Genomic DNA, 14,967 nt, shown 5'->3' on the forward strand with positions numbered 1-14,967 from the left:
GGATGTATCAATACCTACTTACTGTAAGGTATGTATCAATACCTACTTACTGTAAGGTGTGTAAGTATCAATACCTACTTAATGTAAGGTGTGTAAGCATCAATACCTACTTACTGTAAGGTGTGTAAGTATCAATACCTACTTACTGTAAGGTATGTAAGTATCAATACCTACTTACTGTAAGGTGTGTAAGTATCAATACCTACTTTGTTTAAGATATGTAAGTATCAATACCTTCTTACTATAAGGTATGTATCAATACCTACTTACTGTAAGGTGTGTAAGTATCAATACCTACTTAGTTTAAGATATGTAAGTATCAATACCTTCTTACTATAAGGTATGTATCAATACCTACTTACTGTAAGATGTGTAAGTATCAATACCTACTTACTGTAAGGTGTGTAAGCATCAGTACCTACTTACTGCAAGGTGTGTAAGTATCAACACCTACTTACTGTAAAGTATGTGATTACCAATACCTACTTACTGTAAGGTGTGTATCAATACCTACTTACTGTAAAGTATGTAATTATCAATACCTACTTACTGTAAGGTGTGTAAGTATCAATACCTACTTACTGTAAGGTAAGTATCAATACCTACTTACTGTAAAGTATGTAATTATCAATACCTACTTACTGTAAGGTGTGTAAGTATCAATACCTACTTAATGTAAGGTGTGTAAGCATCAATACCTACTTACTGTAATGCAAGTATCATTACCTACTTACCGTGCGGTATGTTACTTACCAGCCGGCACACCTACTGGATATCAGAAAGCATTCCCTGAATCGACCCCGACCTGCTGAAATCGTGCATGATACCCGCTGGGGGATCTAGTCATTACCTGGGAGCCGGTGCTTCCAGCAGCAGAAGCCGAGGTGTCGTAGGGGTCCTGGCAGCAGGGACAGCAGGGAGGCCGTCTCATCAGCAGGAATATGAGCAGGGCGACGGTGGTGAGGACGAAGAGGAGGAACAGCGTGGTGATGAGCATGTTGTACACCTGTGAGGTGGGGAGAGATGAGCGTCCGTCAGGGAGTTGTGCTGTACAGTACCGTGCGAGGAGGGAGGGAGTGTGAGTGATGGACGAAAGGTTGAGGAAATGAAATGATATTGGAAATCATTGCCCAGCCCCCAAGGAACAGATGAGGACAGTACCACTGGAGTGGCGTTACTTTCCCCGCGACAGTAGTGTTAGTGAAGTACAGGAGCCACTTCCCGCTAGGAATGACGGCAGCTCAGGGAGACAGTGGCATTACGTAATCATGTCCTAGGCAGTGTTAATGGAATGGGTTGTTCGTTACCTCGAATGAATGGTGCAATAGGGAGGTACTTCCCCGGGCGGCAGTAATGGTGGAATAGGGAGATACTTCCCCGGGCAGCAGTGATAGTGGAATAATGAGGTACTTCCCCGGGTGGCAGTAATGGTGTAATAGGGAGGTACTTCCCCGGGCAGCAGAAATGGTGGAATAGGGTTGTACTTCCTCGGGCAGCAGAAATGGTGGAATAGGGTTGTACTTCCCCGGGCAGCAGTAAAAGTGGAATAGGAAGGTACTTCCTCGGGCGGCAGTAATGGTGGAATAGGGAGGTACTTCCCCGGGCGGCAGTAGTAGTAATAGTGGAACAGGGTGGCAATTCCCTTCAAATAGAAGTGGGACGGGAAGCAACTTGTGGAGATGAATCCGTTCCACGTTAATGGAGGAGGAAATTGGAGTTTCAGTAGTAATGGGAGAGGGAGTATCTATCCCTTCTTGTTCCTTCTCCTTTAAAGAAGCCCCCCCCCCCCCCCCTCCCGATCATCCCATCCCTGAACGAGCCATTAATTCTTGTTTGCTAACGACTGTGTCTTTACCCCCCCCCCCCCACAACTATGAAAATCCTGGCCGTAAATGTGCGATACGGAAGGGCCGTTACGGTGGGTAGTGTGGGAGGCTCAGCAACGGTAGGCAATGTGGGAGGCTCAGCAACGGTGGGTAATGTGGGAGGCTCAGCAACGGTGGGTAATGTGGGAGGCTCAGCAACGGTGGGTCAGGCTCAGCAGCGGTGGGTAATGTGGGAAGCTCAGCAACGGTGGGTAATGTGGGAGGCTCAGCAACGGTGGGTAATGTGGAAGGCTCAGCAGCGGTGGGTAATGTGGGAGGCTCAGCAGCGGTGGGTAATGTGGGAGGCTCAGCAACGGTGGGTAATGTGGGAGGCTCAGCAACGGTGGATAATGTGGGAGGCTCAGCAGCGGTGGGTAATGTGGAAGGCTCAGCACCGATGGGCAATGTGGGAGGCTCAGCAGCGGTGGGTAATGTGGGAGGCTCAGCAACGGTGGGTAATGTGGGAGGCTCAGCAACGGTGGATAATGTGGGAGGCTCAGCAACGGTGGGTAATGTGGAAGGCTCAGCAGCGGTGGGTAATGTGGGAGGCTCAGCAGCGGTGGGTAATGTGGGAGGCTCAGCAACGGTGGATAATGTGGGAGGCTCAGCAACGGTGGGTAATGTGGGAGGCTCAGCAGCGGTGGGTAATGTGGGAGGCTCAGCAGCGGTGGGTAATGTGGGAGGCTCAGCAGCGGTGGGTAATGTGGGAGGCTCAGCAGCGGTGGGTAATGTGGGAGGCTCAGCAACGGTGGGTAATGTGGGAGGCTCAGCAGCGGTGGGTAATGTGGGAGGCTCAGCAGCGTTGGGTAATGTGGGAGGCTCAGCAACGGTGGGTAATGTAGGAGCTCAGCAACGGTGGGTAATGTGGGAGGCTCAGCAACGGTGGGTAATGTGGGAGGCTCAGCAGCGGTGGGTAATGTGGGAGGCTCAGCAACGGTGGGTAATGTGGGAGGCTCAGCAACGGTGGGTAATGTGGGAGGCTCAGCAGCGGTGGGTAATGTGGGAGGCTCAGCAGCGGTGGGTAATGTGGGAGGCTCAGCAACGGTGGGTAATGTGGGAGGCTCAGCAACGGTGGGTAATGTGGGCCGGTTGCACTAGTGAACACCGTCTTACTGCTGGGCTTCAGGTTCCACCCTTTGTCCTGAGGGGTCGTACCGTCGTGCTCAAGGGTCGTATACCGTCGTGCTGAAGGGGTTTTATTTCCATATTTTATTTCCATTTTTTTTTTTTCAGTTTTCTGGCGAATTTGTTTCAGAGAAACGTTTACTGGCCCCCCCCCCCCCTCTGAAGTTCGTGACGTCATCCACCAACATGTTCGATCAGGGCGAGGGAGTTCCTTGAATAGCAGATCCCGTTTATGTTATTCATGAGGAAGGCTGCAACATACAGCGACAATCATGAATAAAAAACGAAGATACAGGTCGCGCGGGGAGATGATGAGAGCAGTGGCCTTGGCCCCCCCTGCCTGCCACACATGTCTGTTGGTCTGTCTGTATATTGTGGACACAGACGAACTCTCATCCACATAGCATTTAATTTTCCACGGGAAGTGCGGTAAAACACCTTCCCTCCTCCCGCGCACCTCCGTTCCCCCCCACGCCCTCGCATCATTCCACCCTCCCACACGCCTCGATAATACGCTTATCTCCCACGCATCACACCTTCCTGGCTGCCTCGGGCACGTCCTGCCTCGCTGCTGCACGCCTACAGCTCCCGTACCCTGCGGCACGCCCTCCGGACTTACACACGGGGCGCGTGCTTCACCCCCACGCCCATGGGAGGGTGGGCAGACGGATCCGGAGTGGCTTGTGAGCAAGAAAGCCCAACCTACTCACTGCTCATAGAAATATGCACTCAATCACAGAGTCGCTTATTAATAGACGAGTTGAGTATTGCCGGCAGCTGGTGGGGTTGCCAGACGATTCCATAACGGTCAACTCGTTATCCTTCAATTGCAACCAGGTGACCGACCATCCATTAATGAGAAATAGTTAGGAACTGGATGAATTAGGAGTAAATTACTCTAAACATTAAGGCAAGGCATTAAAGACATTCTTCTTAAAGCGTATTTAGGTCTCCATATATAGCAATGTAAAAACAAATGACGGATGTGGCGAGCAATCAGCTGACGTGAATTTAGCTCGTGGGTTTTAAAAAAAAATTACCCTAATGTTAGGTGTACTAAGAGGTGTAAATCTCTGACCAATACAGTGCTATAAGAAGGACGTACCACCTTGGATGTGATCCAACTTCCACAACGTCCTTGTTAGTCATTCATGAAATACGTAGTGAGTGTGGAAGGCGACGCCTGATGCTCGCTTGGGCGCACAGATCGGCACAAAACGCCCAGCCTACCGTGGTGGATGAAGCGGAAATGCTTAGGTGGATGTGGTGGTATGTTCGAGCACCACCACATCCACAGGTTGGGTTATGAGGGCCATATTGGGGAGTGAGGGGATACGACCCGCTCCACACGACCAAACTTTGGGTAATAAGATGTTGCCATAACCGAGCTATGCGTCCTCCAACACCACCTACGTCGCCCTCCCCACTCACTCCACCGCCCTCCCCACTCACTCCATCGCCCTCCCCACTCACTCCTTGCAGGGGTCCATTTGAGGCAGCAACTCCGTCCTATAAGATTATTTGCTTCTGTCAAACCGGTAATGGAACCCATAGGGATAAATATAATTTGTAAATTGCATCTTTAGGTAATGTATTTCTTAATACAATACTCAGCCGTACATCAGCTCGGATGCTCAAATATTGTATCCTAAATACAGTCTCTTAGGCGAGATGGGTCTTGGTAAATACAGCAGTTTCCCCCCCGAGTACAAATTATTGTCTTCCATAAACCCTAAAGTCTCGATGAATCAAGTTAATTTGGTAAAATCCACGAGAGAGCGGTGGCATCGCACAGCCATAGCTAGGCTGGGGCTGGCCAGGCCAGTGTGGGCCGGGAGCGGACCTGGTGACCTGAGAATTGCACAGCCAGGTCAACGTGGAAACAGACTCTGTGACCTGGCTAATTATGAGCTATTCTTATTCATATATTAATCTATTTTTTTTTTTACATATTTTTTTTTTTTTTTTTTTTATACTTTGTCGCTGTCTCCCGCGTTTGCGAGGTAGCGCAAGGAAACAGACGAAAGAAACAGACGAAAGAAATGGCCCAACCCCCCCCCCCCATACACATGTACATACACACGTCCACACACACAAATATACATACCTACACAGCTTTCCATGGTTTACCCCGGACGCTTCACATGCCTTGATTCAATCCACTGACAGCACGTCAACCCCTGTATACCACATCGCTCCAATTCACTCTATTCCTTGCCCTCCTTTCACCCTCCTGCATGTTCAGGCCCCGATCACACAAAATCTTTTTCACTCCATCTTTCCACCTCCAATTTGGTCTCCCTCTTCTCCTCGTTCCCTCCACCTCCGACACATATATCCTCTTGGTCAATCTTTCCTCACTCATTCTCTCCATGTGCCCAAACCATTTTAAAACACCCTCTTCTGCTCTCTCAACCACGCTCTTTTTATTTCCACACATCTCTCTTACCCTTACGTTACTTACTCGATCAAACCACCTCACACCACACATTGTCCTCAAACATCTCATTTCCAGCACATCCATCCTCCTGCGCACAACTCTATCCATAGCCCACGCCTCGCAACCATACAACATTGTTGGAACTACTATTCCTTCAAACATACCCATTTTTGCTTTCCGGGATAATGTTCTCGACTTCCACACATTTTTCAAGGCTCCCAAAATTTTCGCCCCCTCCCCCACCCTATGATCCACTTCCGCTTCCATGGTTCCATCCGCTGACAGATCCACTCCCAGATATCTAAAACACTTCACTTCCTCCAGTTTTTCACCATTCAAACTCACCTCCCAATTGACTTGACCCTCAACCCTACTGTACCTAATAACCTTGCTCTTATTCACATTTACTCTTAACTTTCTTCTTCCACACACTTTACCAAACTCCGTCACCAGCTTCTGCAGTTTCTCACATGAATCCGCCACCAGCGCTGTATCATCAGCGAACAACAACTGACTCACTTCCCAAGCTCTCTCATCCCCAACAGACTTCATACTTGCCCCTCTTTCCAAGACTCTTGCATTTACCTCCCTAACAACCCCATCCATAAACAAATTAAACAACCATGGAGACATCACACACCCCTGCCGCAAACCTACATTCACTGAGAACCAATCACTTTCCTCTCTTCCTACACGTACACATGCTTTACATCCTCGATAAAAACTTTTCACTGCTTCTAACAACTTGCCTCCCACACCATATATTCTTAATACCTTCCACAGAGCATCTCTATCAACTCTATCATATGCCTTCTCCAGATCCATAAATGCTACATACAAATCCATTTGCTTTTCTAAGTATTTCTCACATACATTCTTCAAAGCAAACACCTGATCCACACATCCTCTACCACTTCTGAAACCACACTGCTCTTCCCCAATCTGATGCTCTGTACATGCCTTCACCCTCTCAATCAATACCCTCCCATATAATTTACCAGGAATACTCAACAAACTTATACCTCTGTAATTTGAGCACTCACTCTTATCCCCTTTGCCTTTGTACAATGGCACTATGCACGCATTCCGCCAATCCTCAGGCACCTCACCATGAGTCATACATACATTAAATAACCTTACCAACCAGTCAACCATACAGTCACCCCCTTTTTTAATAAATTCCACTGCAATACCATCCAAACCTGCTGCCTTGCCGGCTTTCATCTTCCGCAAAGCTTTTACTACCTCTTCTCTGTTTACCAAATCATTTTCCCTAACCCTCTCACTTTGCACACCACCTCGACCCAAACACCCTATATCTGCCACTCTGTCATCAGACACATTCAACAAACCTTCAAAATACTCATTCCATCTCCTTCTCACATCACCACTACTTGTTATCACCTCCCCATTTACGCCCTTCACTGAAGTTCCCATTTGCTCCCTTGTCTTACGCACCCTATTTACCTCCTTCCAGAACATCTTTTTATTCTCCCTAAAATTTACTGATAGTCTCTCACCCCAACTCTCATTTGCCCTTTTTTTCACCTCTTGCACCTTTCTCTTGACCTCCTGTCTCTTTCTTTTATACTTCTCCCACTCAATTGCATTTTTTCCCTGCAAAAATCGTCCAAATGCCTCTCTCTTCTCTTTCACTAATACTCTTACTTCTTCATCCCACCACTCACTACCCTTTCTAAACAGCCCACCTCCCACTCTTCTCATGCCACAAGCATCTTTTGCGCAATCCATCACTGATTCCCTAAATACATCCCATTCCTCCCCCACTCCCCTTACTTCCATTGTTCTCACCTTTTTCCATTCTGTACACAGTCTCTCCTGATACTTCTTCACACAGGTCTCCTTCCCAAGCTCACTTACTCTCACCACCTTCTTCACCCCAACATTCACTCTTCTTTTCTGAAAACCCATACTAATCTTCACCTTAGCCTCCACAAGATAATGATCAGACATCCCTCCAGTTGCACCTCTCAGCACATTGACATCCATTTACATATATATATACTTATTTTTATCGTGCTCGCTTGAGTGTCTTTTGCATTCTTGTTTTTCTGTCTTGATCCCTCAGGTCTCTAGTGGTGGCGGCGGAGCTAGTCAACTACTACCAGAATACTTTCCAATGTCTCGTCCTTGATCCAGGCTAGTTTTTTCTTCCTGCCTCACGCTTGCTTTTACCTTATTTATTTATCTATTTTTTCATTTATTTATTTATTTATTCATGGGCCACTAGAAAGAGAATGAAGAAATGAATCGGAGCTGCACATGAGTTTGTAAGACCTGACTGTGAAAAGGTAGAAACGAGTCATGAGAAGATGGAAGGACGGAGGAGGGAACAAGGCACCGTAACGTTTGATCCTCGTGTGGTTGGTTTCCACACACAAGCTGTGGGAAGCAGTAGCCTCTCGTGCTAGCAGGGTTGCTGGCATCCAGTCCACAGGTATATTTCATCTTTTCATCTCACACGTAGCGCTCAACAATCTCTCTCTCTCTCTCTCTCTCTCTCTCTCTCTCTCTCCACTCCATGTTTTTCATTTTATTTTTCTTCAGTTTGTGCTACGCGCCAGCCCTGCCTGATGGCTTCTCTCTCTCTCTCTCTCTCTCTCTCTCTCTCTCTCTCTCTCTCTCTCTCTCTCTCTCTCTCTCTCTCTCTCTCTCTCTCAGCGCGGCAGTACACCCTCATACCACCAACAGAAACCTAACCTAGCGATCAATACGCCAGCAGTACCAACACCGCCTTTCTCCTCCGTTCACGTAACCCCTGGCCACCTGTTACCTCCTGCTTCCCCACCTGTTACCTCCTGCTTCCCCACCTGTTACCACCTGCTTCCCCACCTGTTACCTCCTGCTTCCCCACCTGTTACCTCCTGCTTCCCCACCTGTTACCACCTGCTTCCCCACCTGTTACCTCCTGCTTCCCCACCTGTTACCACCTGCTTCCCCACCTGTTACCTCCTGCTTCCCCACCTGTTACCTCCTGCTTCCCCACCTGTTACCACCTGCTTCCCCACCTGTTACCACCTGCTTCACCACCTTGTTACCTCCTGCTTCCCCACCTGTTACCTCCTGCTTCCCCACCTGCTACCTCCTGCTTCCCCACCTGTTACCTCCTGCTTCCCCACCTATTGCCACCTGCTTCCCTACCTATTGCCACCTGCTTCCCCACCTGTTACCACCTGCTTCCTCACCTGTTACCACCTGCTTCCCTACCTCCTACCACCTGCTTCCCCACCTATTACTACCTGCTTCCCCACCTGTTACCACCTGCCTCCCCACCTCTTACCACCTGCTTCCCCACCTATTACTATCTGCTTCCACACCTGTTACCACCTGCTTCCCCACCTCTTACCACCTGCTGCCCCACCTGACACACCTCACAGCCTGTAATTTACTGGAGACAGAGCTTGCTGAAGCCTTGCCTTCCCTTCACATGACAGAGTTACCACCATGTATATACGGCCTCTCACCACGGGCAGAGATATGTATACTTCTCTGACACACACTTACGCACGTGCATTCATATGCACACGCACGTACGTGCGCACGTTATCACCGTCTCCGGGATCATGCTGAGTCTGATCAAGCGTGGTGGTTTTGGTGAGGCGGGAATAAAGGTGTGGCCAGCGGCGAAGATTGATGACACAGGGGGTCTGTCAGATACAGAAGGGGGCGAGATTCCCTTACGCGAGCATTCTCTCTCTCTCTCTCTCTCTCTCTCTCATGTATTGTCACACACACACACACACACACACACACACACACACATATATATATATATATATATATATATATATATATATATATATGTGTGTGTGTGTGTGTGTGTGTGTGTGTGCGTGTGTGTTGCAGTGATGGGCGTGATCGAGGAAAAATGGACCACGATAAGTCCCAAGTGCCCTTTCGTGTTATCACATCGTCACATTTGTGTATCTTCCCTGATGATGTGATCATTGCATGAAAGTGCACTTGGGACTTATCATGGTCCATTTTTCCTCGTGGTTATCAGCAAATGCTAGATCAACGCGCATCACTCTGACCTGGGGATAGGGGAGAAAGAATACTTCCCACGTATTCCCTGCGTGTCGTAGAAGGCGACTAAAAGGGAAGGGAGCGGGGGGCTGGAAATCCTCCCCTTTTTTTTTTTTTCCCAAAGAAGGAACAGAGAAGGGGGCCAGATGAGAATATTCCCTCAAAGGCCCAGTCCTCTGTTCTTAACGCTACCTCGCTAGCGCGGGAAATGGCGAATAGTATGAAAGAAAAGAAAGAATATATATATATATATATATATATATATATATATATATATATATATATATATATATATATATATATATATATATTTTTTTTTTTTTGCTTTGTCGCTGTCTCTCCCGCGTTTGCGAGGTAGCGCAAGGAAACAGACGAAAGAAATGGCCCAACCCACCCCCATACATATGTATATACATACGTCCACACACGCAAATATACATACCTACACAGCTTTCCATGGTTTACCCCAGACGCTTCACATGCCCCGATTCAATCCACTGACAGCACGTCAACCCCGGTATACCACATCGCTCCAATTCACTCTATTCCTTGCCCTCCTTTCACCCTCCTGCATGTTCAGGCCCCTATCACACAAAATCTTTTTCACTCCATCTTTCCACCTCCAATTTGGTCTCCCTCTTCTCCTCGTTCCCTCCACCTCCGACACATATATCCTCTTGGTCAATCTTTCCTCACTCATTCTCTCCATGTGCCCAAACCATTTCAAAACACCCTCTTCTGCTCTCTCAACCACGCTCTTTTTATTTCCACACATCTCTCTTACCCTTACGTTACTTACTCGATCAAACCACCTCACACCACACATTGTCCTCAAACATCTCATTTCCAGCACATCCATCCTCCTGCGCACAACTCTATCCATAGTCCACGCCTCGCAACCATACAACATTGTTGGAACCACTATTCCTTCAAACATACCCATTTTTGCTTTCCGAGATAATGTTCTCGACTTCCACACATTCTTCAAGGCTCCCAGAATTTTCGCCCCCTCCCCCACCCTATGATCCACTTCCGCTTCCATGTTTCCATCCGCTGCCAGATCCACTCCCAGATATCTAAAACACTTCACTTCCTCCAGTTTTTCTCCATTCAAACTCACCTCCCAATTGACTTGACCCTCAACCCTAATGTACCTAATAACCTTGCTCTTATTCACATTTGCTCTTAACTTTCTTCTTTCACACACTTTACCAAACTCAGTCACCAGCTTCTGCAGTTTCTCACATGAATCAGCCACCAGCGCTGTATCATCACCGAACGACAACTGACTCACTTCCCAAGCTCTCTCAGCCACAACAGACTTCATACTTGCCCCTCTTTCCAAAACTCTTGCATTCACCTCCCTAACAACCCCATCCATAAACAAATTAAACAACCATGGAGACATCACACACCCCTGCCGCAAACCTTCATTCACTGAGAACCAATCACTTTCCTCTCTTCCTACGCGTACACATGCCTTACATCCTCGATAAAAACTTTTCACTGCTTCTAACAACTTGCCTCCCACACCATATATTCTTAATACCTTCCACAGAGCATCTCTATCAACTCTATCATATGCCTTCTCCAGATCCATAAATGCTACATTCAAATCCATTTGCTTTTCTAAGTATTTCTCACATACATTCTTCAAAGCAAACACCTGATCCACACATCCTCTACCACTTCTGAAACCACACTGCTCTTCCCTAATCTGATGCTCTGTACATGCCTTCACCCTCTCAATCAATACCCTCCCATATAATTTACCAGGAATACTCAACAAACTTATACCTCTGTAATTTGAGCACTCACTCTTATCCCCTTTGCCTTTGTACAATGGCACTATGCACGCATTCTGCCAATATAAGGGGGTGACTATTGTTGACTGGTTGGTAAGGTTATTTAATGTATGTATGACTCATGGTGAGAAGCCTGAGGATTGGCGGAATGCTTGCATAGTGCCATTGTACAAAGGCAAAGGGGATAAAAGTGAGTGCTCAAATTACAGAGATATAAGTTTGTTGAGTATTCCTGGGAAATTATATGGAATGGTATTGATTGAGAGGGTGAAGGCATGTACATAGCATTAGATTGGGGAAGAGCAGTGTGGTTTCAGAATTGGTAGAGGATGTGTGGATCAGGTGTTTGCTTTGGAGAATGTATGTGAGAAATACTTAGAAAAGCAAATGGATTTGTATGTAGCATTTATGGATCTGGAGAAGGCATATGATAGAGTTGATAGAGATGCTCTATGGAAGGTATTAAGAATATATGGTGTGGGAGGCAAGTTGTTAGAAGCAGTGAAAAGTTTTTATCGAGGATGTAAAGCAAGTGTACGAGTAGGAAGAGAGGAAAGTGATTGGTTCTCAGTGAATGTTGGTTTGCGGCAGGGATGCGCGATGTCTTCATGGTTGTTTAATTTGTTTATGGATGGGGTTGTTAGGGATATGAATGCAAGAGTTTTGGAAAGAGGGGCAAGTATGCAGTCTGTTGTTGATGAGAGAGCTTAGGAAGTGAGTCAGTTGTTGTTCGCTGATGATACAGCGCTGGTGGCTGATTCGTGTGAGAAACTGCAGAAGCTGGTGACTGAGTTTGGTAAAGTGTGTGAAAGAAGAAAGCTGAAGTAAATGTGAATAAGAGCAAGGTTATTAGGTACAGTAGGGTTGAGGGACAAGTCAGTTGGGAGGTAAGTTTGAATGGAGAAAAACTGGAGGAAGTGAAGTGTTTTAGATATCTGGAAGTGGATTTAGCAGCGGATGGAACCATGGAAGCGAAAGTGAATCATAGGGTGCGGGAAGGGGCGAAAGTTCTGGGAGCGTTGAAAAATGTGTGGACGTCGAGAACGTTATCTTGGAAAGCAAAAACGGGGATGTTTGACGGAATAGTGGTTCCAACAATGTTATATGGTTGCGAGGCGTGGGCTATAGATAGAGTTGTGCGGAGGAGGGTGGATGTGCTGGAAATGAGATGTTTGAGGACAATATGTGGTGTGAGGTGGTTTAATCGAGTAAGTAATGAAAGGGTAAGAGAGATGTGTGGAAATAAAAAAGAGTGTGGTTGAGAGAGCAGAAGAGGGTGTTTTGAAATGGTTTGGTCACATGAAGAGGATGAGTGAGGAAAGATTGACCAAGAGGATATATGTGTCAGAGGTGGAGGGAACGAGGAGAAGTGGGAGACCAAACTGGAGGTGAAAAGATGGAGTGAAAAAGATTTTGAGTGATCGGGTCTTGAACATGCTGGAGGGTGAAAGGCGTGCAAGGAATAGAGTGAATTGGAACGATGTGGTACACCGGGGTCGACGTGCTGTCAATGGATTGAACCAGGGCATGTGAAGCGTCTGGGGTAAACCATGGAAAGTTGTGTGGGGCCTGGATGTGAAAAGGAAGCAATGGTTTGGGTGCATTATACATGACAGCTAGAGACTGAGGGTGAACGAATGTGGCCTTTGTTGTCTTTTCCTAACGCTACCTCGCGTACATGCGGGGGAGGGGGCTGTCATTTCATGTGTGACGGGGTGGCGACGGGAATGAATAAGGGCAGACAATATATATATATATATATATATATATATATATATATATATATATATATATATATATATATATATATATATATATACACTAGCCTGAGTACCCATTTTATCGACCAAACCATATGGGTGATGAACAGTTGGGTTGACTGTGGACCGACTGCCGTAATCAGGAGTCGACCCTATGTCATGCTCGACCCTGGGCGGCCCGTGAATGCGTCACGGTCAGGAATGCTAAACGCCGCACCACGGGAGTTCAGTTATATATATATCCATAGGTTTGAATCCTGGTTGCGGCACTGGGTCCACAGTCAACCCAGCTGTTCATCCACCCATAGGGTTCGGTCGATAAAATGGGTACCTGGCTCAGGCTAGGGTATATGTATATAAATAGCATTAATGAGATAGATGGCCTTGATTAGGGCCTCAGCTGCCGTGCCGTCTCAGCGAACATTATATATATATATATATATATATATATATATATATATATATATATATATATATATATATATATATATATATATATATATCAGTAATTTAAATGAAAATTAGTTATGTACTTTCTTTTTTCAGTGTAAATTCGAGGTTCATTTGTCTACCAAAATATACACCGTTCACCGTGTGCAGTCCTGATCTATACGAACAATGTGACCTAATTATGTGGGCAATATTCACCCCCTGATAATATCGTGTCATCCGGCCAGCATGTTGTAACCTGATAAACTCGCACTGATAACGCGAATTGGTCATCATTCTAATTATCCTCGAGTCATATAGATTGGGTAATGAGAGTGTTTGACCTGACCCACCTCATGACTGTGGTATGCTTGTGTGCCCACGACTCACCATCACAACGGCCTCCCCATAGGGTGGCCTGACTCCGGCATTATGTTGTAAACACGTTGTACCTCGTATGGCTTGCTCAACTCGCTGCCAGACGCATGCATGTCTCCCTACCCTAAGTATTAGCAAAATTATGTAGTAAGTCGCTAAGGTATGGCCTGCCTGGTGAAATTCCATGATTTGTCAGTTAGTAATGTATACATACATACCTATTATTTTTTTTTTTTTAATGTGTATATTAACGATACGCTATAAATTCCGAGTAAATATAATGTCGGTTCAATAACACATCAACAAATTTTGATAATTAGTGGCATGTTGTAATGCTGTCGGATGGCGCCGAGTCTGGTGGAATGGCTTTAATATGGATGATGAATATTTGTATTTTGGTGGTGTAGATTTCTAGTTTTTTGGTGAATCTATATCTTATTAAAAATCTATATCTTTTTCCTATCTATCTGTTCTATCTTTCCTTTGGCCTCGTAAGGTTTAGTATCTGATTTATATTTATTTCTGCTGTCTGTGTCTGACTGTTAATGACAATGGTTAAGTGTTAGCATGAAAAAATAAAACATATAAACAATAGGAAGAGTAATTTTGTGTGTGTGTGTGTGTGGGAGGGTTGTTACAACTGAATCCATTGTACACATTTAATGCTAAAAAATAAAATGAAATCAAGTGGTCATTGTCATTAGTGAGGGGAAACAAATGCGTGAGTACCTATGTTGGTGATTTCAAATGTAAATTTGAATTTATGATTCTCAAGTGATGTTTATCATACATATTAATGACTGGAATCGTTGAGACTACTAACACATCTAACGTTCTCCATGACGTCATGCACTCTTTTTCGTGTCCATACCCTGGCACTGACGCGCTCGTGCGTGTGTGTGTGTGTCCACGTTTTCCCGCGAATCTCAAATTAATAACATTGATGTCTGGCTGACAAATGTTACCAATCCCACAACAGACCTTCTGAAACTCGGCCGCACTGGTCAAATATCCTCAATGGTCTTTTTTTTTTTGTATTGTTTTTCTGTGACAATGATGAGCGAGCGACCGAGGAGTTTGTGTGGGGAGGTCGGGCCGTGCCCGAGGGGAGGTGCACT

At 46.0% G+C, this 14,967-nt stretch overlaps 1 protein-coding gene and 1 long non-coding RNA gene across 2 annotated transcripts in view; one reads left to right on the forward strand and one right to left on the reverse strand.

Annotated features, from left to right (window-relative positions):
- Positions 1-14,967, forward strand: part of LOC139764663 (uncharacterized) — a 146,278-nt gene that overhangs the window by 95,886 nt on the left and 35,425 nt on the right. The gene's annotated exons all lie outside the window — the stretch shown is intronic.
- The window catches only part of LOC139764654 (uncharacterized), a 68,656-nt gene that overhangs the window by 11,187 nt on the left and 42,502 nt on the right, over positions 1-14,967 (reverse strand). Inside the window, exon 2 of the mRNA XM_071691514.1 lies at positions 851-1,006. Within this exon, the coding sequence (XP_071547615.1) occupies positions 851-1,006 (156 nt within the window). The remainder of the gene's footprint in view (positions 1-850; positions 1,007-14,967) is intronic.

This window comes from Panulirus ornatus, chromosome 50, assembly GCF_036320965.1.
Source record: "Panulirus ornatus isolate Po-2019 chromosome 50, ASM3632096v1, whole genome shotgun sequence".
Lineage (NCBI taxonomy): Eukaryota > Metazoa > Arthropoda > Malacostraca > Decapoda > Palinuridae > Panulirus > Panulirus ornatus.